The sequence below is a fragment of the Dasypus novemcinctus genome, chromosome 24 (genome assembly GCF_030445035.2).
Source record: "Dasypus novemcinctus isolate mDasNov1 chromosome 24, mDasNov1.1.hap2, whole genome shotgun sequence".
NCBI lineage: Eukaryota > Metazoa > Chordata > Mammalia > Cingulata > Dasypodidae > Dasypus > Dasypus novemcinctus.
In genome coordinates, this window is record NC_080696.1 from 41,749,534 (window position 1) to 41,772,259 (window position 22,726).

At 50.9% G+C, this 22,726-nt stretch overlaps 1 protein-coding gene across 2 annotated transcripts in view; it reads right to left on the reverse strand.

Annotated features, from left to right (window-relative positions):
* The window catches only part of KIAA1755 (KIAA1755 ortholog), a 39,246-nt gene extending 17,518 nt beyond the window's left edge, over positions 1-21,728 (reverse strand). For both annotated transcript variants that reach the window (XM_058287070.2, XM_058287069.2), the window contains exons 1-4: positions 21,405-21,728; positions 10,225-10,422; positions 4,626-5,982; positions 3,945-4,142 (exon numbers count right to left, since the gene is read on the reverse strand). In XM_058287070.2, coding sequence (XP_058143053.1) covers positions 3,945-4,142; positions 4,626-5,982; positions 10,225-10,422; positions 21,405-21,407 — 1,756 coding nt within the window. In that variant the 5' untranslated portion in view covers positions 21,408-21,728. The remainder of the gene's footprint in view (positions 1-3,944; positions 4,143-4,625; positions 5,983-10,224; positions 10,423-21,404) is intronic.
* Positions 21,729-22,726: the final 998 nt, after the last annotated feature.

The following is a 22,726-nucleotide window of genomic DNA, read 5'->3' on the forward strand; positions in this document are numbered from 1 at the left end:
TTGAAATAATTAAGCCATGAAAAAGTTGCCTAACTTGCAACATTGGAGATGCTTGTCTATGTCCATAGCAAGTCCCCGTGTAGCCCTTGGGTAACTCATGTCAGGAAATACTGCACCATGTCCCTGACGAAGCAATAGAGACCTGGAGAAGAAAAGCAGCTTCCCAGGCCCCCACAGACGCAGGTACCCGACCTGCCAGCCAAGGTGGAATCAGGCCTGACTTGCCCCTTCACCGTGGGCTACACCAGGAGATGGAAGCTGTAAACCTGATGACCACTGCAGTTGCAGCTCTGATGGTGCTACTCCCCTACTCAAAAACCTTCCATGGCTCCGCGTGGCCTGTAGGAGAAAGCACGAGCTTTTTGACCTAGCACTGAAGACTCCCCAGGGTCTGCATACACTTCTAGCCTCATTTCATATACTAAGTCTCCCCTTGTCACTTACGGCCCAGCTGGACTGTGTCATCTGTCACTGCCTAAACCAGCCTGAGCCTTTTCCCACCTCGTACCTTTGTTCGTGCTGTTTCTTTCGCCAGGTATGCCCTTCCCTCAATTTTTAAAGCACAGCCCAGATGCCACTTCCTCAAGGAAGGCATCTTCTGTGTCCCTCTTTAGAAGCCTCCCTCCCCAGATTGCTGCTAAAAACACAGGGCTCTAGATCTTGCAAGATGGAAAGCTCCTGAAAAGTGTACACTCATGCAACTAATGGTTGCACCCCAGCACTCAGCACAGATAATCCATGTCTGTGATTGACTGACGAATGGATGGATGGCTAGAGCAGTGTCTCTCAAGCTTTAATGTGCCTGGGGATCTTGCTAGAATGCAGATTCTGCAGGCCTGAGCAGGAGCCTGAGATTCTGCATTCCTCACAAGGCAATGCCCATCCAGTTGGTTCCTGGACCACACTTTGAGTAGCCAGGAGTTCAAGCACTCAGGGCATTTCATATTGGGGTACAGTTCAGGTGTCTGGTTCCCCAACCAACTGCCTAGAACAGGGATCTGCACACAACAAGTGCTGGCTGAGTAAATTAGCATAATGGGCAGGTGCCCGACTGACTTGCCTTCAGCTGGGTCAGAGAAGCGCTTTTGTCTTACTTGACAACTGATGCCAGAAACACCACCATTAGCCCCTGGGGCCCCTGCCTTGAGGCTGAGCAGTCTGAATTGGGTTATGAGTCTCAAGTGAAGGGAGGGAAGGCAAGGTGGGAGGAGGTAGTGATGGAAAAAAACCACAGAAAACTTGGTGCACATTCCAAGGTTTGGAAGAAATGGTAAGTAATTTACTTGGCAAGCAGTTTAAGCCTTTTCATATTGAATCAAGCATGCTGAATATAGTCTTAAATAGAATACAAAATGTGTAGACATTCTAAAGATAAAAAACGAATATTTTATACACCCTCACCTGCAGCATGTGAACAGTCACTCACACCTTTCCTGAGAATAGGTATTTATGGAAAGGTCAGAACTGAAGGGACCTGAAGAAAGGAAAGGAGAGCCTGGGGTGCCTGCTTCACAAGGGCTGTCCTAGAGCAGCTCTTGACCTTGGAGCATAGACTCTGGGACTGTTTGGGCTACAAGAAAGCTCCAGTGGAAGCAGAGAGGCCAGTGAGGAGGCTACTGCGACAGGCAAGAGGTCATGCTGGTTTAGACCTGGGTGGTGTGAAGTCATCAGATTCTGGGTATATTTTGATGGGAGAGCTGACAAAATATGAGAAGAATTTGTATGTGGGGTGTGAGAGAAAGAGCTCAACCAAAGATGAAACTAACATCTTTTCCTGTGATGAGGAAAGACGAGGAGGTTGTGGGGAAGGTGTAAATCAGGAGTTCATATTTGGACATGATAGGTTAGAGATGCAAGTCCAAGTAGAAAACGTCAAGCAGACAGTTGGATGAATCAGTCTGGAGTTCATGGACAGGATCCAGGCCAAAAAATAAGTGTGGTTACTGTCAGTATAGAGACAGCATTTAAAACAGATATTCAATAGTGAGACTGCATGTGATCACCTAGGAAGTGAGTGGATCCCTCCAGGGTTTATAGGCTGAGGAGATGAGGAGGAGCCAGTAAATGAGACTGAGAAGGTGTGGCCAGAGAGGCAGGTGGAAAACCAGGTGAGTAAGAAGACTGAAAGTCAAGTGAAGGAGGTATTTCAAGAAGGAGATAGTGGTTATTTGTGTCAAATGCTACTGATGAGTCAAAGACAATGAGAACTGAGACTTGACCACTGGATCTAGCAGCATGGAGGTGACTGGTGACCATGAAAAGACCTGTCTTAATGTGAAGGTGGGGAAGGAATTCTGAATAGAGTGAGTTGAAGAGAGAGTTAGAGGAGAGGAGATGCAGAGTCAGGGAACATAGACAATTCTTTTTCTGGAGTTTTGATGTAAAAGGAAAAAGAATTGAAGCAGTGGTTGAAGAGAGATTTGAGGGGCCTACAATGGATTAACATGAGCAATGTTACAGCAAGTTCTTATGTTTATGGGAACGATCTAATTCCTGTCTACTTCCTCTCTCTTCTTACAGAAATGGGAAACTGAGGCCCAGAGAGGTCAAGCAACACTTCCAAGGTCACATAGGCAGCTGGTAGAAGAGCTAGAGCTAGAATGAGGGTCTCTTCTTCAATGACCAAATTTGAGCCCTTGGAATGTGACAGCCCAAACAGAATCAGGAGACCATTTGTGTGCAATTAATATGGGCACAAATAGCACAAGCTTCATAAAGAATGACCAGGAAGAGGACAGATGACAACCTCCAGGAGCTGCAATGAGTTAGGGCAGTGCCCAGGGTCCTGCCCAGATATAGAAGTCTATGATATAAAATAGAATTTCAGGACATTCAGTTCACAGGAAGCACTGTGGCCTCTCTTGTCCCCAGGCCTTTGCACATGCTGTTCCCTCTGTATGGAACACTGTTCCCTCTGTATAGGACACTGTTCCTCAACCTTTCACTTGGATAGCTTCTATTCATACTACAGGACTGAGGTTTCCATTACTTCCTCCAGGAAGTCTTCCCTGACTTCCCCCAAACCCAAGCCTCATAAGGGACCTCATTTGTGCTCCTGAAATAGCCCCCTGAATTTTCCCAATGTCGCATTTTCCTCCTTACCTTTTGAATTTTCCTCCCTCTCTAGAATGTAGGTTTCCTGAGGGCAGAGAACACATCAGATTTGTTCCCTGCTGAATTCTTAGGGCCAAGCCTAGGGCTTGGCATACAGCAGGTGCTCTGTAAATATTTGTTGCAATGATGAAGGAATATTGAACAGGGTGGTAATGCCCCCGGTTGGATGCTGTTCATGCCCCGTCCCCAGAGCCCCTCATCAGGCCAGTAAACCCAAACCCCAGAGGCTATAAGCGTTGGCTGTAAATGGCCCACCAGATGCCCCCTGGTCTGAAGAATCGCCCTTGCCACGTGGTCACTGCCTCGCCTTGTCCCCTGTCCCCACCTCAGAATCAGCTCGCAGTTAATGACTGACAGACACGGGAGCACGAAAGGCCAGCCCTCTGTGCCTGAAGGCGGAGCCAACCCTGCGGTGGGATCCAGGCTCCAGGGCTCCCCGTGGGGTCAAGTTGCAGCTGGTCTCCGCTGAGCCCACACCCTTGCTCTGCCCCTTCCCTGCCCTGTCCTGCTCCCCCCACCTGCTTCTCCTGGAGGCACTCCCTCCATAGATCCCTTTCCCAAGAATCCCTGCCTAGGGCTCTGCTTCTAGGGAACTGGACCTAAGACACCCGCCTTTACTGTCACAGAACTTTAGGTGGAGGGAGGATGCTTAGAAGTGGCTTTCATTTTGTTGACAGGAGGAAACTGAGCCCTCAGGGGGCGTGGTCCAGTACCCTGGCCTCCGGGGCTTTCCCTGCCTCCCCATACCCACCAGCATGTCGGGAAGTGCAGGGGCCGCCCCTGGCCCTCCCCGCCCCTTCCCCTAAAAGCCCCCTTCCCCCACCCCGGACCTGGCAGGCATGCTATCCTGGAATGGAAGATCTCGACACCGAGAACCCCAACTCTAGGCTCAGGTCCCGGGAGTGCCTCATCCAGGCTGGGGCCTCTTTTTGAAGGACTTGCAGAAGCTTCTGGGAAACCGTTCTTTGCCCCCATCAGTGGGTCTGAGTCAGCAGCCAGGCCAGATGTTTTCGTCTGAGTTGATCCAGCTGGGGAAAAGCAACAACAAGGGAAAGGGTGGTGAGCAGAAGACGGACTTTTCCAGGGGAAAAGGTTTTTTCTTTCATCTTCTGACTAATAAGAATACCTTGCAACTATTGATCTCCTACTTTACGCCAGGCATTGTGCTAAGCTCTTTACTTTTGATAATCTCTTTGAACCCTCAGAACAACTCTATGAGATAGGCAAGATTCCTGTTTTACAGAGAGGGAAACATGGGCTCAGAGAGGCTAAGTACTTGGCCAGGGTCACACAGCCAGTGCCTGGGGAAGCTGGGGTGTGAACCCAGGTAGTCTTGACATGGTCAAAAAGCCTTCTCAGTTTCAGACCCATGCCATTTCCTTCCCGTGCAGGCCACATGCTGCACTAAATTCTTACATCGAGCCAGCCCAGATGGGTCTCTGTCCCTTATGTCCAGAACTGCCTTCCAGAAGAAGAGTTCCCCCACCGAGCTGAGCAAGGGGACACCTTACCTTTCCCCAAGGACTTGGCTTGGTTGGATTTGGGAGAGTAGAGAGAACACAGGACTTTCCAGGGCCCATCATGCTGGAGCGAGGCTTTCCCTGGGGGCCCAGGAGATTGCTTCTGCCCTTTCAAGAACAAGAACTTGAGCCCAGGAGTGAGAGACCCAGAAGAGGAGGTGCTTTGGCTAGGGCCAGCGATGGGCTTGGGAAGTCTCCCATTTCCCTGCCTGGCCCTCGCCTCCACCTTTGTTTCAGAGGCTGGCGCATCGGGAGGAGAATCCGGGGGCAGGTGGGAAGAGGAAGCTTGTTTTGCTCCAGTCCTGGGCTGGGTCCTGTTCTCTGGGTGCTCCCGAGGTTCCTGGGTCTTGGAGGCAGCTGACTCTCCTGAGGCACCTGCCTCGGAGCCCGAGGCACAGTTGAGCGGGCTCTCAAGGACATTGAGGAAGGGCTCTTGAGGCTGGCATTCTGAGTCGGGGGCAGGTACTTTATGGTTGACTTTGCTGCTCAAGCCCACGATGCCAAGCTCTTCTTCTGAGCTTGCCGACTTCACAGAAGTCCGTTTTTCTAGTGTAGATCCCCCATTGGCCCCTGAGAGAGGCAGCATCCTTTGAGAGAGAGGGAGAGGGATTTCCTTAGTTTTGGATACTTCCTCCAGGGCCCTGAAAGAACACCCATTGGATTCCTCCACTTCCCGACTGGGAAACCCTTTTCTCCTTTCTTGGGAGAACTCCAGGAGTGCCACATAGTCTCCTTCCAAGTCCTGGGTGCTCACACTGTCCGTCCTGAAGGTGATTTCTCCAGGCCTGGCTTGCTCTACCTTGATGAGTCCTGGGTACTTGTTGCCATGTGTTCTGTTCTTCCCTTTTGTCAAACTCTGGGCAAAAAACACCTGACTGCCTGGGAACCCTGCCTGGTGCAGCTCCTGGGGGCTGCTCAAATCAAGTGCCTCTAATTGAAGGGCTCCCCGGGCTGGGGAGAGGACATTCGCTTCTTGGCGTCTGTCATCCACAAATTCTGGGTTGATTATCTTGGTCCAAGGTATGGGGGAAACCCCATTTTCTGATGCTACCAGGCAGCTGTGTAGGGGGTCACCCTCAAAGTCTCTGTTGATGGCCTCCAGCCATTCTTGGGTGAAAAGTATAGGATGGGACGACTCAGGAACAGGCTTCTTATCTACTCTGCAGAGGTCCATGGAAAGATATTTAATCATGATGCAGACAGACTGCTCTTCCTGGGGCTCGGCTTGGAGGTAGAAGTCACCTTGGCGTAATAAGAGAGGACTGAGGGGGGCCAGGTGGACCACAACCTCATCCCGCAGACAGAGTGGCCAGCCCTCATGCAGGAAGAGGCTGTGTGAGTAGGGGACCTGCAGAGAGAAGGAGCTGGCATCAGAAAATCTGGCCTTGGAAGACCTACTCTTGGATCTGTTAATACTTCTTTTCCTCTCTTGATTGGAATCTTGAACAGAACAGGGCCTAGGATGAGGCAAGAGTGGTGCCTAGAATGCCACATTTAAGGAGGACCTGAATGCTGAGCTTGCACTTGCATGACCCTGAAAGTGGGGGCCTCCTTTTGCATCCTAAATGCCTCTCTTGCCTCACCCTACTCCTGGTTTTGACCTTAAAAGTACTTGAAATACTTGTCACAGGGAGAAAAGCTCTAAGAGCCAGACATTAGTTAGCAAACACATTTTCCATGATGTTCTTCTGGTTTAGCTCATGTTCCCTCCTCCTCCTGATCATTAAAAATTTTATTCAATCTAGCTGGAACTCTGCCCTTCCACTTTAGAGCTAGAAAGACATGGGTTCAAAGTTCTGAATTGCTATTTTGTGCAAATTACTTAACTGGTTTCAGCCTCAACTCCCCATCTGTAAATAGGAGTAATAATGCCCACTGGAACTACTGGGCTGGTATGATGATTTGTAAACAAGATAATATATATGTAATATACTGAACATAATGCATAGCAAGTAATAGGTAGATGTTCAAGAATAATAATGTCCTCTCCCTTTTGACAACATTCACCCATTGAATAATTGTGGTTATTTAATTTTTTTAAAAAGTGCGGTTTACTGATTTTATATCATTCTCTAATTTTTAAATAGGGAGGTTGCAACAACACTGAATAAGAAATCAGAAAATCTGACCCTGCCACTAGCTTGCTGGATGATCTTGAAAAAGTCATTCTGCTATTCTGAGCCTGAATATTTATTGTTATTTGTTTGTTTATTGATTTATTTATCATTAGTGGATCACAAAAGGGCAGCTGAGGTAGAATCTTTTTTTTTTAAACAGTAGAAGTTTCCCTTCTGTGTAGGTGGACACAGTAAGTCATCTTGGAGTAGGTCTTCACATACATGATCCCTCTTAATTGAGCCTCTTTCCACTGAGCTGTGCAGGACCAGTGTTCAACAGTGACACCATGTGGCAACAACAGAAACAACAGCTCTGGTCAACTGACAACCTTGGGCCTCTCTCTACCTCACTTTTAGAAAAACTCTGAGCCCTATGGCTTGAGTAAGCCTTGGGCAATCTTATATAATTTGGATGTGTGTGTGTGAGGCCTCCTGAGAATGACACTGAACTTCCTGCTAATAAAGCAGGAGTTTCCTGGGTGTATTTATTGGAGAAGTCATCAAGATCTAACCATATTTGTACGTGAGTTCATATCAGTTACACTGTAGACTTGACTGCCACAGAGAACCTTCATATCTACAGGCCCTCATGAATCTGTGAGTTACTCCACCCCTTTCATTTAGCCCTATACAATTTACAACATGTTTTTCCCCACCTTCTCATTGAATGAGACATAAGAGCCCAGCAGTACAGATAAAGTAGATACAACCCCAGGTGTTGGTTCTTCGGAGGGCTACAGAGACCCACAGGTTCTATGGTCATGGCAGATGGAGTTCAGTGCCATGTCAGTTGGCCCTTCTTTGGAGTTTATGTTTCTGTGTGATGGAGGTGGACTCAGATGTGATCTTTTTTCACAAGTCTCTCCTGTTACTTTTACCAGAACTATAGTTGATGCTGGGGTTTAATATATACCCAGGGGATCTGAATCTCTGGACTGACCATATGATAGCCAGGCCCTGAGCCTCAACAGACTTCAGCTCCTACACTCTGGTTTATTGGACGTACCCCACTCAGCTAACATGGAGGTGAAGAAGGTCAACCACCACACCAGGGAGCCAAGAGTGCCTACAACTGAAAGCAGGAGGATTGCATCCAGCATCCATGTGGAATCTAAGCCCCCTCTTGTTACAGATGTGGAGTGGACACAACCATTCCAAGATCCACAGGATGGAGGAATAGAGTATGGATTAGAGTGGACTTACTGATAATCTATTCATGAACTATTGTGATTGGTAATCAGAAGAAAATGTGGCATTGGTGTGGAGGAAGTGGCCATGGTGGCTGCTGGGGGTAGGGAATGGGAGGAAGAGATGAGATGTGGAGGCGTTTTCGGGACTTGGAGTTGTCCTGGGTGGTGCTGTAGGGACAGTTACCGGACATTGTATGTCCTCCCATGGCCCACTGGGGGGACTGTGGGAGAGTGTGGGCTATGATGTGCACCATGAGGTGCAGCGGTGCTCTGAGATGTAGTCACCAAATGCAATGAATGTCTCATGATGATGGAGGAGATTGTTGTTATGGGGGGAGGAGTGGGGTGAGGGGAGGTGGAGTTATATGGGAACCTCATATTTTTCTAATGCAATATTAAAAAAAAAAGAGCCCAGCAGTATTTTGCAAATAGCAAAGCACCATAGAGATAATGGTTTTGATCGGCTTCTTTGACACTCATAGCACTCAGTGGCGCAGGCAGCACAGGCATTATTATTTTCACTTTACAGGTAAGGAAACTGAGGCTGGCAAAGGTGAAATAATTGGCTTATAGTCATATAGCTGGTGCAGGACTTGAACCTACAGCTTCACGTTTGGAGGACGGTGTCTGTCCCCAGATCCCCTAGACTTCATTTGAGAGTGGCTTCCTCTGAGTGCTGGTGGTTGGAAAGGCAGACTCTGAGGTTGGCATATCCTGATCCCAGGGGGAGAAATGAGGAAGTGGGCAAGTCACAGCCAACAGCTATTAAGCAACTGCTGCATGCCAGGCTCTGAGCCAAGCTGTATATATTCCTTCTGGGAGGTAGGTACCGTGCTATTAACTTTCCCATTTTACACATTGGGAAACTGAAGCTCAGAAGGGAGACATGGCCTCCTCAAGTTCACAGGGACAGAGCCTGGATTTGAACCTGGCACTTTGGAGGCCACAATGCCAACCCTCGTGCTACTCCTCCTGACTTGGGGGCAATACAGATTCGCCTATAATTACAAGAAAAATGAAGAAGTGGAAGGGTTGGGAGCCTTGTCAAGGGAAGAAATGAGAAAGGGACAGTGCAGATGTGGTTTTAATGGCCACATAAAGGAAGTGGGTGATTGGGTAGCTTGTCAAGGAGAAGAAATAGGGATGGAAAGGTGGAACTTGGCTGCAAATGTTTCCATGAGACTATTCCTTCTCCCACAATGACAATCACTGTGTATCAAGCTATTTCTATGTGCCAGGTGCTATGCTAAGCATGTTAAATGAATGCTCTCTGTTTCCTTCCAGTTCCAACCATCTCCAACTCTGACTCCTAAGCTGAACTTTTAGCCACCTCAATCAGTTTCTTTCTCCCACTGGAGTGACATACCCAGTTCCCACCCTTACTTTTGCTCCTGATGTGCCACACCCTGAGGTCTTGGTCTCCTCAGCCCTCTCCCCGGTCCTTTACTTAAGAGCCTCCACCTTCTCATCGTAAGGGTGGGCACATGGCCCAAGCATTCCTCTTGCCACAGTGATTGGTCCAGGGGTGGGTCTGGTACCCAAGCACAGCCAATCAGAGGTCTCCCTTGAGATTTTTCTCTCTGCAGTTGCTAAGGGAGAGTCCATTTTCTTCTCCAGGGACAGGAGATAATCCCAGAGCTGCTCATGTCCACAGCCTTGTAGGAACACCTAGCCTGTTAGAGTGATGCTGGCAAGCAGGGAGAAGTAGAGACAGACAGAAAGAGTCCTCAAGGGGTTTGATCCCTGGACCAACTTGTGCCTGAGGCTTGATCCACCCTGGCCTGGTCTGATTAATGATTCTGCCATTTGCAGCCTATCAATCCTGCCTCCGGCATGTTTCCTTCTGCTCTGTCTCAGAAGGAGGCGTCCCCAGAAAGAGCTGGAAGGGGTCTCCAGGGAAGACAGCAAGAATCCTGATGTCTCGGGAGCACCAGGAGGCTCTGGAATTTTTCTGCTGTCTCCATTGAAGCTGCCCCACTTCAGCCAAGGCAGCCTGGTGATGCCAGTCTCAGCCCCAGGGCAGGCTCTGGGGGATGCCTTTTATTCAGGCCTTTCCCCCTGCTAGTCAAAGGGCAAATATGATCGACTCCCAGAAGTCTGAAAGTAAAGGGGCAGGAGAATCTCTTGCTCCATTGGGGGCGGGGGGGCGACAAAGGTCTCCCTTTGAGCAAACAATGTTCCTTGGGCCACATCCTCAATTCCTCACTGCCGTCTCTGCTCACCTGCAGGCCCATGGCCTCCTGGGAAAGCTTAAGCCCTGGCCCACGCCCCTCCCCAACTTACACAGGCTGCTTCGCGCACGTGCTCACACAGGCGCTTGGCAGGGATCAGGAAATCCAGCAGGAAGCTCAGCCCATCCCCCTGGAAGTCAGAATCCAGGAGACGGAACACCTGACCCAGGACGGTGGGCGCCGTGGCCTCAAATGGGGGGTAGAGGCCCGCCAGGGCATGCTGGATGGCTGAGTCCAGGGACGGGGGGTCCTGGGGGGAGAGGAGGGCAGGATGAAAAGCAGTAGCCACTGTAATAATAAGGTGCCGTCCCCTTCCCATGGCGGGCCAGGCCCTGTGTGAGCTAAGGCGCCGCTCATTCTCTTGCCCCTCCCCTCGCTCGCGCCCTTCCAGCTACACTGGCCTTTACTGCTGCTTGATGGCTCTAGGCACAAGCCCACCTCAGGGCCTTTGCATTGGCTCTTCTCTCTGCCTAGAATACCCTCTCCAAGGTGCTCTTATTCCATCACCTCCGTCTGCCCAAATGTCACCCACCGGGCCAGGGAGAAGTGGAGGAATGGGGAGAGGTGTTGTGCCAGGGTCAGAGGGGCAGGGGAGGCCAGCATCCTCAAACCCTACCACCTGGCTGACCTGAGGACCCGAGGTTTGAAGCTGAGCCATCGGTGAAGCCCAGCCGAGACCCCCAGTCCGCACCGAGGCGTAAGTGATGACAAGCGATCGTTGTTTTAAGCCACTGGGTTTGGGGATGGTTTTACACAGCAGTAACTAAATGAGACACGTCCAGAGCTCCAGACTCATTCACCCAACTGCCTCCTGGGTGCCTCCCTCTAGATGGCCGTAGGCGCTGACACATCGAACCCATCAGCACCTTCCCAGACCTGCTCCCCCATCCAGCCAGGCTCCGCGGCAGAAACGTCGTCATCCTGCTCCCTTCTCCTGCCTCCACCACCCACAAATCACCCCCAGCCCTGACCTCCCCAGGCCACTCGCCTCCCCCCACTCACCATCCTCTCGCTCTTCTCTGGTCCCTGTCCCTGCCCTGACCCAGGCCTCCGTCACCTCATCCACTCAATCACCTCCTCACTGGTTTCCACCCTCCGGGCTTCCTCGCTTCAGGCCATTCTCCACCAGGACCTCAGAGCCACCTTCTCAGACACAGCCCTGCCCTCACCAGCCTCCTGAAGGCTCTGCACTGCCGGCAGGAGAGCACCTGGCCTCGGGGCACGTGGCTCCCTGGGTCCGCTGAGCACCTCTCCGCCTCGCCTCCCAGGCTTCGGCCCCATGACATACGCATTTGCCGGGCTCAACCCCCCGGCCTTTGCACGCGCTGGTCCTGCTTCCTGGAATGCCTTCCACTTCCACTCTCTTCTCATGCTCCAAACTCAGGGCAGCCCTCACCTCTTTCAGGAGGTCTTCTCTGCCCTCCCACCCCAGCCTTGGGTGGGCCAGGCACCCCCCTCCCTGAGCTACAGCGTCCCTATCATAGATTCCCACCCCGACGGCTGTCTTCCTCAGTGGGCTCCAGGCTTCTGGTAGATAGAATAACACCCCTCCAAAGACACCCATGTCCTAATCCCCGGAAGTTATGACTGTGTTCTCCTACATGGCAATGAGGAATTAAGGCTGCAGATGACCTTACAATAGGCAGATTAGGGAGCAGATGTGGCTCAAGCAGTTGAGCGCCTGCTTCCCACAAGGGAGGTCCCGGTGCCTCCTAAAAATAAAAACAAAAATAATAAAACAAAAAACAATGAGCAGGGAAGTGGATATGGCTCAACTAGTGGGGTGCCCACCTACTACACGGGAGATCCTGCATTCGGGTCCTGGTGCCTCCTAAAGACGCGACACCCGCTGCAATGAGCTTGACACTGCATCTACCACAACAATCAGATGCCTAAACGAGCAGATGCCACAGCCTGTGAGGAGCAGATGTGGCTCAGGCCATTGGGCACTCGCCTCCTAGGTGGGAGGTCCGCGGTTCAGTTCCTGGTGCCTCATAGAGAAGCCGAGCAAACAATGAGCAGACAGACGAGAGAGCCATCTTGGGGAGGGAGGGGATTAAAAATAAATACATTTTTAAAAGCAAAACAAAACCAAGCAAGCAAACGAAAACACCAAATCAGGGGAGATGATGTGGCTCAGCAGTTTAGCACCAGCTTCCCACATACGAGGTCCCATGTTTTCTTCCTGGCCCTGGTACAAAAAAAAAAAAAAAGGCAGATTATCCTGGATTATCCAGATGGGCCTAATCTAATCACAAGGGTCCTTAAATGCAGAAGACGGAGGCAGAGGAGGAGAGAGTCAGAGGGAAATGGGACCAGGGGAGCAGGATCAGAGAGATGCGATGTCTTTGGCTTTGAAGGTAGAGAAAGGGGCCAAGAAACAGGGACTGTGGCAGCCTCCTGAAGCTGGAAAAGGCAAGGAAATGTGTTCTCCCCTAGCACCTCCAGAATTTTAGCCCAGTGAGACCCGTGTCAGATCTCTGACCTATACAACTGCAAGATAATACATTTGTGTTGCTTTCAGCCACTAAGTTTGTGATCATTTGTCACTGCAGCGGTAGGAAATTAACACTGCAGGCACTGGTTCCTCTTCCTCTCTGGGTTCTCAGTACCTGGCACAGGGCCTGGGACCAAACAGGTGCTCAGTACATTTTGTGGATGGATGAACAAAATTTCTCTCTCTGAACCACAATTTCTCTGAACCACAATTTTTTTTCATCTGTGAAATAGGGAAGTTGGATAAAGCCAAACATTTCCAATCAGACATTGTAATAGAATCTATGAGTTATGATTTTTCAGTGCCAAAAAGCCCAAACCAAGGCCATGTGACAAGGCCACCCATACAGAACGCAATGTCCCTGCTCTGTGCACGGGGCTGGAATTCTTACAGCTCTAGACCTGGAGCTGGTTGCCCCAGGCTGGTTGCTCAAGGTTGATTGCCAGCTCTGGGTCCACCTCTCATTGAGAGATACAAAGAAAGATGAGAATAAATGAGAACCCAAAGCAACTTTTTTAGGAGTTGCTTTTTATAAATGAGGCCGCTGGAGACAGAGAAATGAAAACAGGGAGTTTGAGGAGGAAAATGGCATTTCTCAATCCCAGCAAGATTTAGATGCTGGGAGACTGTAAAATAGGGGAACCAAGGCTCAGCACCACCCCACCTGTGGCCCCAAAAAACCCTGGACATTTATACAAATGTCTGAGTTACCGCTGTGCCCCTAATACCACACAGTGCTGGGACAGCACAGGCCCTCCATCAGTATTTGTGGAATGAATGAATGAATGAACAAATGTCAACAGCCCCCACTTTGAAGGAAAGAGGGTCCTGGCACTGACATGGCGGTGAGGTCCGAGGGGGTGATGGCAGACCAGCACTTGAAATGGAAGTGCCCCTGCCCAGCAGGAGCTACATTCACACTGGTGGAGGCGGGCGGCTCTTCTGTAAGGCAGAACAGGGAAGGCTCATCTGCCCCCCACTGCCCTCTTCCAATGCTCCTTCCAAGCAAGGCCACACTCTGCACTCATGGGGACAGCAGTGGGAACGGGGATGGGGAGCTGGAGGACTGTACCTGGCATTCATGAGCACACACACAGAGCCAGTTAGGGCCGGGTAACCCTCCCCTGCCAGATCCCCACCTGCCATGCCAGATGCCAGCCGCTCTGTCCAGCCTGGCCTGGGGCCTCAGGGCACCTGGGGCCTCCTTCCCTGTGTGCCTGGAGTAATCCCATCCCCAGGATGGGCAGACTGAGTTGGGCTGTGGTTTGCTTTGTTTCTGGAAATTTAATCATTTACTATCACTAGCATCTCCTAGTACCATTGGTACCGTAAGTACTTACTGTTTTTTCTTCAAATCTCTCACATTAAAAAATTTACATACTTGTATTTATAATGGAGACTCTATACCACCACATTGGTTAAAAGAATGGAGCCAGACTGAGTGGGTTCAAATTCTGCCTCTGCCACTTACTGGTTGGGTAACCTGGCAAGTCATTTAACTCTCGATGCCTCAGTTTCCTCATCAGGAAAACTGAAGATTGTAATCATACTTAAAGAGTTAAGTGTGATCGAATGAGATGGTACCTGTAAGGTCTCTGCACAAGATTAGCACTCAGGAGGTGCTCATTAAGCAACAGCCATCACTGCTATTTTTGTTGTTGTCATTGTAGTTATGATTATATCATCACCCTTAATGGAAAAATCAGTATCAATTGGCATAAACAGATTATAACCCCAAAGATAAAGTAGTGATGCATTGGTAGTTTTTATATTATTTTGTTTATAGAAATAATCCACATTATTATATATATTTATTATCACTATAAACATGTAAGTATATATTTATATAAATAACAATTATATACAAATTTTACTATTTTATTTATATTTACTTATTTTATTACTTTATTATTCTATTTCTATTTTTTTAAAGAAAAAAGTAAATAATAAAAACAAAATGATACTATGAAATTCTAGTGACATCTGGTCACCTCTTGAAGGCTCAGAGTCTGAGACCTTCTCTTTCTCTTTTTTCCAAAACAGGATTTCCAAGTATTAGAGAGGCATTAAAGGGAAGCGGATTTGGCTCAACAGATAGAGTGTCCACCTACCACATGGGAGGTCCAGGGTTCAAACCCAGGGCCTTCTGACCCATGTGGTGAGCTGGCCCCCACACAGTGCTGATGTGCGCAAGGAGTGCTGTGCCACGCAGGGGTGTCCCCTGCATAGGGGAGCCCCACACACAAGGAGTACGCCCCATAAGGAGAGCTGCCCAGCGCGAAAAAAGCGCAGCCTGCCCGGGAGTGGCACTGCACACATGGAGAGCTGATGCAGCAAGATGATTCAACAAAAAGAGACACAGATTCCCGATGCCGCTGACAAGAATACAAGCGGACACAGAAGAACATACAGTGAATGGACACAGAGAGCAGACAACGGGTGTGGGGGGGGAGAGACATAAATAAAAATAAATCTTTAAAAAAAAAGGAAGGCATTAAAGACATCCTATCAGCAAAGAAAGGCTTTCCCTTTGACTTGTCAGAAGATCAGAGGGGAATTCAAAAGGGATAGACCTTCTCACCATGTGAGTCACCGTGATTGACTCTCCTTCTGTGACGTGCCTGAATCAGCGTGAGCCTTGCCTGCGGCCTGCACCCCAGCCTCTGTGAAACAATAAGCTAAGCTATCTCTCTCTGGATGTGCCTCAGTTTCCCCACCTGTAAATAAGGACTCTAGTTCCTCTCCTGCCTCGCTCAGAGGGTTGTGGAGAGACAAAGAAATAATGGAGTAGAGGGTCTCGGGAAAATCAGAAGGTGCTTGCTGTGGCTATTACTGTTATTTAGTTTTACTCATCTTGGCAGACAAAGCGCAAGTCCCTCCCTCTGTACTAAGACATCTTCCTTCTCCTGGCCCTCTGTGGGGCCATCTGTGATCTTAATCTCTTGCCTACCAAGATTTGGGGTGGGGGGGCAGGTTCAGCCCCCAGTCCCTTCCTGAATCCACTACCAACACCCCAATAATAACAACAGCTGACTATTGCTTACTGTGTCCCAGCCCTCTTCCACTCACATTCTCCTGCTTAGACCACGTACCCACCCTAGAGGCTAAGTAGGAACGCCCCCATTTTGCAAAAAAGAAACTGAGGTTGATCTTGCCCAAGATCACAGAGAGGAGGAGGAGCCAGCTGGACCCCACCAGGGCCGGGTCAGCCAAGCCCACTCCCCTCCCGCCCCCTGCTGCCTCATCTGCCTTGGGGACCCTGCAGCCCCCGCCTGTCCTTTGCTATTTCAAATAAAGCTAAAGAAGCTGCTTGCCCCTGGCAGACCCAGGCTCTCAGCCCAGGAAGCCTGCAGCCTCCGCAAATTGGCCTAGTTCTCGGCACACTGTAACCATTTACGGGCGAATGTTCCAAGTTAAAAGGACTCCGAGTTCTTGGCCAAAGCGATACCTGCCACAGGCCTGAACCCCAGGGGCTCCTGAGCCGTCCAAGGGGGCCCAAGAGGCTGGAGGAAGGCACGCTGGCCGCTCTCCACCCGCGTCAGCCCGGCGGCCTGGCCCGGGACCACAGGAACCCAGAGGCCGCCAGCCAGGCGCGGGCCCCTCAACGTGGTTTCCGTGAAACCTAAGAGACGGGCTTCCATTCCTTCCCGGCCAGCGCGGCCCGCCTGGGCCTTTCACTGCTCCTCGTCAGGAGCCAAGCAGGAGAGCGGGTGTGAAACCAAAAAGCAGGAGGGCGAGGCGGGCGGGAGCCAGTCAGCATCCTCCAGCCTGGGAAGAGCTGACCCGGAGCCTGGCGGAACCGGCCGCCCTGCCCGGCTAGACGCTGCATGCTCCGCGGACCCACCAGGGAGCCTCGGGGTGCTGAGAGGCACCCAGAGTACCTGCTCACAGCCATTAGGGCTGGGGAGGGAGGAGGGAGGAGGGACGCTGGTTATCTATTTCTATTTCAATGTCTTTGCAACGGGCCTCTATCATTACTGGAATTTTAGGTATTATTTAAATAAAGTAACAGAAATAAATATAAATCGTAGGGTTGGTGAATCTTTACCTAGGTACACACCCCTGAAACCATCAGGCAGATCAATATACAAAAGATTTCCATCGCCCCCCAAATGGGTCCCTCTGGGTCACTGTCCTTCTCAGCGGTAATTACCCTTCTGACTATTGCAATTTTTTAAAAAGATCACCATCCATGTGAAAAGGCTTAGAAGCCTTAACAGAAGCCAAGAGGGCATTAAGTGAAGCGAAGTTAACTGCAGTTACCCCGAGGGCTGTGAAGGGCAGGGGTGGGATTAGGCAGCGTTTTGATTTTCTTCGGAGTTTGGCAGATTTTCCATATGTTCTATAACCAGCTTGTGTCGTTTTTATAATCAGGGGAACAAAAATAAAAGTGTGATTGCGTGTTTTTTTAAGGCTGGCTCCTTTTTAAAATGGTCTCACCAGATGTTAGTTGGGCCTTCTGAGATGTGGGCTGAACTTTCCTTAAAGGCCCAGCGTCCTCTGTTTACCCCAACGGGCTGTGGCTTCAGGAACGCTTGGCATCGGCACCGAGGCAGCCGAGGTGGGCAGTGTCCTAGGACTGGCCCCTCCACGGCAGAAATGCTGAGGGAGGCTGAGATTCTGCCCCCTGACTCACCAGGTGGTCTTGAGCCTCAGTTTACCCATCTGTAAAGTGAGGACATCAGACTCAGGCATCCTAGAATTCCAAGCATCATCAGGTTCAAGGAGGTTTGGAGCTGGGATGTAGTTTCTGAATGGGATCAGCTAAGGAGAGGGTTGACCTGTGTCTTGCCCAGCTCCCCACCTCAGGCCTGGGGAGAGTCTAAACTGGCGTCCACAGATGCAGACACCTACAGGGGCCTGACCGGTGACCCAGAAGACAGAAGTGGGCCAAGTGGGAGAAAACAGTCCCTCCAGCTTCTGGACCGTCTCCTGCTTTAAGTCCTTTTATGTGTGTGTGGGTGGAGGTGTGAGAAGGGGCAACTCATGCCAGCCTTGCAGGAAAAGAAAAATAACCCAGAGGCAGTGACTGGAGAAGAGAGTGGGTGTCAGAAGACCCACGGTCAAGTCTAGCTCTGACCTGTGTCGGCAGTGTGACCTTGGGCAAGGTGCTTTGCCTCTCTGAGCCTTCATTTTGTGTCTGTTCAAATGAGGATTTTGAGGTCTCTCCAGAGGGTTCCTTCCCCCCTACCCCTTTTTATATGATCTTTGCCCTGGGGGTCCCCGTCTCCCACCAAAACCACACAAGGACAATAACTGTTCTAACCAGAGGTGCTTCTTTCTGCGCACACCTTCTCTGTGCCAAGCACTTTCCATGGGTTATTTTCTTTTATCTTCCCTGCAGTTCCACCAACTGGTATTTTTATTCCCATTTTACAAGTTAAGAAACTGAGCCCAAGGCTCCACCACTAGTAAATAGTAAAACTGGGTTATGAACCTGCACACTGTAAACACCACCTCTCCTGCCTCCGCCTCCTGCTCCTTGTTACCTGGCCAGGCTCCCCTCTGGCCATCTCAGCGGGCTCTCTGACACATGAATCTCACAGTGACCCCGTGCTGCTCAACAACCTCTGGTGGCTCCCCATTGCCTCAGCAACTCAGCCTAGATTCACAGCCCATCAGTCTGTTCCCAGCTTACCTTTCCTACTTCTAACACACTTTACTCTCTAGTCCAGGTTTCCCGATCATCCACCTACCTCATTCAGGAGGTGTTTTTGCTTGTTTTTGTCACATTCACATATCTTAATTTATTATTTACTTAATATTTATTATTATTTACTTAACGTTTGTCTTGTTAATTTTTATTTAAATTTATTTTTATTTGTCATGGGTTTGTGCTGTTTAAATCACTTCCTGATACCCATTAAAATAAAAAGCTATAAATAAAAGATATTCATCTAAGTGCCGTCTAAGGTCTCCCCACCTAGCACTGGGGTTGGAGCCCCACTTTGTGAAGTGCTGCCTGAAGACACATTTTTGGGCCTCATGTGCCCCCTGGATGGGGCAAGCTCTGCCCCACCCCTTAAAGTCTCGCTCAACCTGCTTCTGGGCAAAAGGATGGACTCCACCCCACCCACTGCCATCTATAGCCAGAGCTATCTCCTCTATAGCCAGAGCTCGCAGAGAAAGGGCCTGCCTTCCCTAGCAAGCCCCCAGGGCAGGGTCCAGGGCTCACTCACCTCCACCCCCAGCTCCTCCCACAGGGTGACTGCAGGAAATATTTTGGCAGCGTTGGATGAATTGAATTGGACTCAACCAGTTTTTCTCAAAGCCTGGGATGGGATCACAGGTGGCTCACAAGATGATTTTCAAAGGAAATGGACTCAACATGAAATCACAGTAAGAAAGTTACTCTAATTCTCTTCCAATCCCCCTGGATACACCAAGGAGAAAGCCTTACTTTAGGGCTGGTATGTCTTGAACAGCTCTCAGACACTCATTATTCCTCTTAATAAAGACAAAACAGTTCTGGGACTTGAAATCATTCACAGGTCACTTCATTCAGCTGGAATGTACTAACATGGTTTGAACTTCAAAATACATATACTATACATATTATATACATTTACTTTCTATTTATGACGATGGATACTGATTTTTCATGATCTTGACATAACATTTCCTTTTTAAATATACTGTTTAAGTTTATAAAGTAAGTTGACTTAAATAAAAATATTCAGCAAATAATAAGTTGTACATTTTATTATTTTCTTATAATATTTTATCCAGTAAGTATATATGCAAAAGTTGTTATGATGCTGAAATTTGGGAAAAGCAGCACAAGATAAACCCAAAGCCTCTTTGCCATCAGGTTCTCTGACACTGGGCTGCCCCAGAATGCTAGAGAGTCATTAATCAAATAACCCCACAAATAGATGTGAATTACAACTGTGGTGGGTGCCATGAAGGAGAGATATGTGTCATGCTAGAGTAAGAGTTGGGGAAATCAGGGAAAACTTTCCCGAGAAGGTGACATTTGGATGGATTTGCAGGATGAATAGGAATTCCTTAGGTGAAGGTGTTCTACACAGCAGGAATTGCATGTATAAGGGAAGATAAAACATAGGAAGCTCTGAACCAAGGATAGAGTAGCTGGAGTACCGAGGTGAGTCCCGACAGGTGGGCAGGTGCAATCTTCAATACTTAAAAACAGAAGTGGAAGAAAAATCTGCCCAACTTTCCCAATCAGGAAAGAGTCGCTCACGCTTTGAGATGGGGCAGCCAAGGGCCCGACCCTTAATCTGAGAGCTTCCCAGTGGGTCTAGGGCTCAGCAAGGAGGTTCTGGATTCTAAAAAGTAACAACTGGATTGGGTCCGAAACCAGACAAGGTTTGGTTCAGGCTATGTCTTTGGAGTGGCTGTGAGAGCTGATGGCAGGCTCAGGAGTCAGGCTGTTCTAACTCCCCCTTCCTGGCAGGGCAGGGTGGCCTTGGGGCAGCTACTTGAGCTCCCAGAGCCTAAAGTTCCTTGGGTAGAAATACCAGTAGGCATGCTCTTAGATTTGTGTGAGTTATGTGTGCAACCATGTGTAAATTGCTTAGCTTAGGGCCTCTCCCACGGTGAGAGTTTGAAGAATCAAATTAATAATTTGATTATTATTTTCAAACAGCTCCAAGAGCAATATGTGTTTATACTTTCTCTGCTTGTGTATGGATTTAAGTGTGTGGTTTGGGGGGCATGCAGGTGTGTCCCTACATTTAGCAGTTGGGAAAGCAGGTGGACAAGGCTTGCGTGTATGTCCGGCTGTGTGTCAGGGGAGAGTGTGCCAGTGCTCTGTGTGTGTGTATAAACACATCTCTATTTAGAATTCTTCTGTGTGTGGATGTGCCTGTGAGTGAAAACCCTCAAAAATTCAACACGGTTGGGCATAGTCCAGGGGTTAAAATCCTGGCCCATCTTCACAGCCCTTTTCCAAACCCCACCACTCCTGCGAAGCCGCCCAGGGCTCCTGCACCAGCCTGGACCTGGGCTGGGATCCCAGAGAACAGACTTTTCTTTCATTCCCTGTTCCCAGATACTGGCGTGCACAAGCGCACACACACACACACACACATGCCTCCCAGAGTGTCCCAACCTGCTCAAGGTGCCAGTCCAGAGAGCTGGGGTAGGGGGGAACTGGCCCCCCTCTCCCCGCTCCCCTAGACCTGCCTCCCCACCCACTTCCCATGGGAGCTCCCCGGGTCAGGACAATGCCCGTATCTGACCTTCCAATCCCATGTTTCGTGAGCGACTCCCTTCTCGCTGCACACCCTACCTCTCCTTGCCCGGCTGCCTGGCTGGGCGGGAAGGAGGCTTTAACCCCATCCCCCCCCAAACCCACGGAGGGACAAGGTGCATATCTGACTCTCCAGCCCCAAGTCTACACCAGCAAAATCCCCCCAGCTCTTGTCCAAGGTCCCAGAGCTAGAATTCAGGTTGCGCTAAGGTGGGGCATAATCAAAGCTTAGAAGCAGCCAATCTTCCTCCTCAGATGGAGAGACCAAGGCCCACGAGGACAGGGGCATGGTTTGGGTGGCGCCGTGCAGATGACCCACTCCTGCACGCCCTCGCCAACGCCCTCCCCTCCACCTCCTCCCTGCTGGGGAGCGGGGCAGTTACGCACGTCCATAACAAGGTCAAGGTCCACCCTGGACATCCCCCCCTGCCTCCCCTGGCTGGTCTTGTAGAGGCTCAGGGAGGCCATGCGCGGCCTGAAAGGGGCAGAGCGAGGTGGTCCAGGCCTTGGCAGGCGTTACCATGGTGACAGGCTGCAGGAGGTGGCAGCCGCTCCTCTCCTGGGCTCCGGGGTTCGTCTGTCCGCGGGGACGTCTGTCCAGTGCAGCCCGCGGCCCCTCCTAGGACTGGAGCGCGCGGAGCGGGCTGGCCCAGAGCGCCCACCCCAGCCGCATCTCCGAGGGGAGACCCGAGGGACAGAGAGAGGGACAGAGAGAGAGGGCTTGGGAGGGACGGGCGGAAAGCCGGACGCGAGACGGAGAGACAGAGCCCAGACGCCGCGGCGCGGGCCGGGCCCCCAGCCGAGGGGCGGCCCCAGGCCGGGGGCGGGGCGCGCCCGGGGCTTCGGGGAGCTGCTCCCCGCGTGGGACGGGACAGCGGCTCCTTTGTGCCCGCGCCCCCGCCCCCGCCCGCCGCGGCGGGTGACGAGATCCAGGCGCCCCCGCCCCCGCCCCGCGGCCGCGCCGGCTGCCAAGGGGAACTCGAGCCGGTCCCGCCGTGGCTTCCTACCCGCGGCCCCCCCTCCCCACGCGCCCCTCCCCACGCGCCCCTCCCCACGCGCCCCTCCCCACGCGCCCCTCCCCACGCGCCCCTCCCCACGCGCCCCCGCCGCGTCTGGCAGCCCCGCGGCCCCGGCGTCGGAGCCGGGTTCTGGGGACGCCTGGCTCCTCCACGTCCCGGGTGGGCCGTGGGGCGAGTCTCGGGCTCTCCTGAGCCTCACCTCCCTCACCTCTAAACCAGGGTGGAGATGGTAACGGCCTCTGCCGCAGGCCTGGTGGCCCTGAGTGTTTGTCCCCGTGAGTTCTTCCCCTTTGCCGTCATGCCTGCCCTGTGCGGGGTTCTGAGCCGCAGGTGCAGTGGGCTCTGGTCTTGTCCCTGGGAGAATGCCTGGGGTGGGATCCTGGCCGGCTGGGCCCCAGCTTTTCCTCTTTGTAGACAGGAGGGAGGTGAGAAACCAGAGGATGGCTAAGGTTCTTTCCAGTTGGATGACGCTGGGATTTGTTCTTTTATTTATCACTGTGCCAAGCGCTGAGCCAGAACAACACAGAGGCCCTGTGCTCAGGCGATTACTATCTACTGGAAGAGAGGGCCAAGAGACAGACTTACCAATAATAATAACAATAACTGCTAAGAAGGAAACAAATGTTGGCACAGGGAATTGTAGGGATTGCTGGTGGTCTCCGAAGGGGACAGAAGCCTAGATCTGAAAGAGGGGAAGAACGGGGGAGTGGGGGTGGGGTCAGGGTTACAGGCATAGGGCACCGCGCGTGCAAAGGCTCTGAGGTAGTATTAACAAGCTTAAAGAAACTGGAGGTGAGTGAGGAGGTGAAAGCAGTATAGTAGG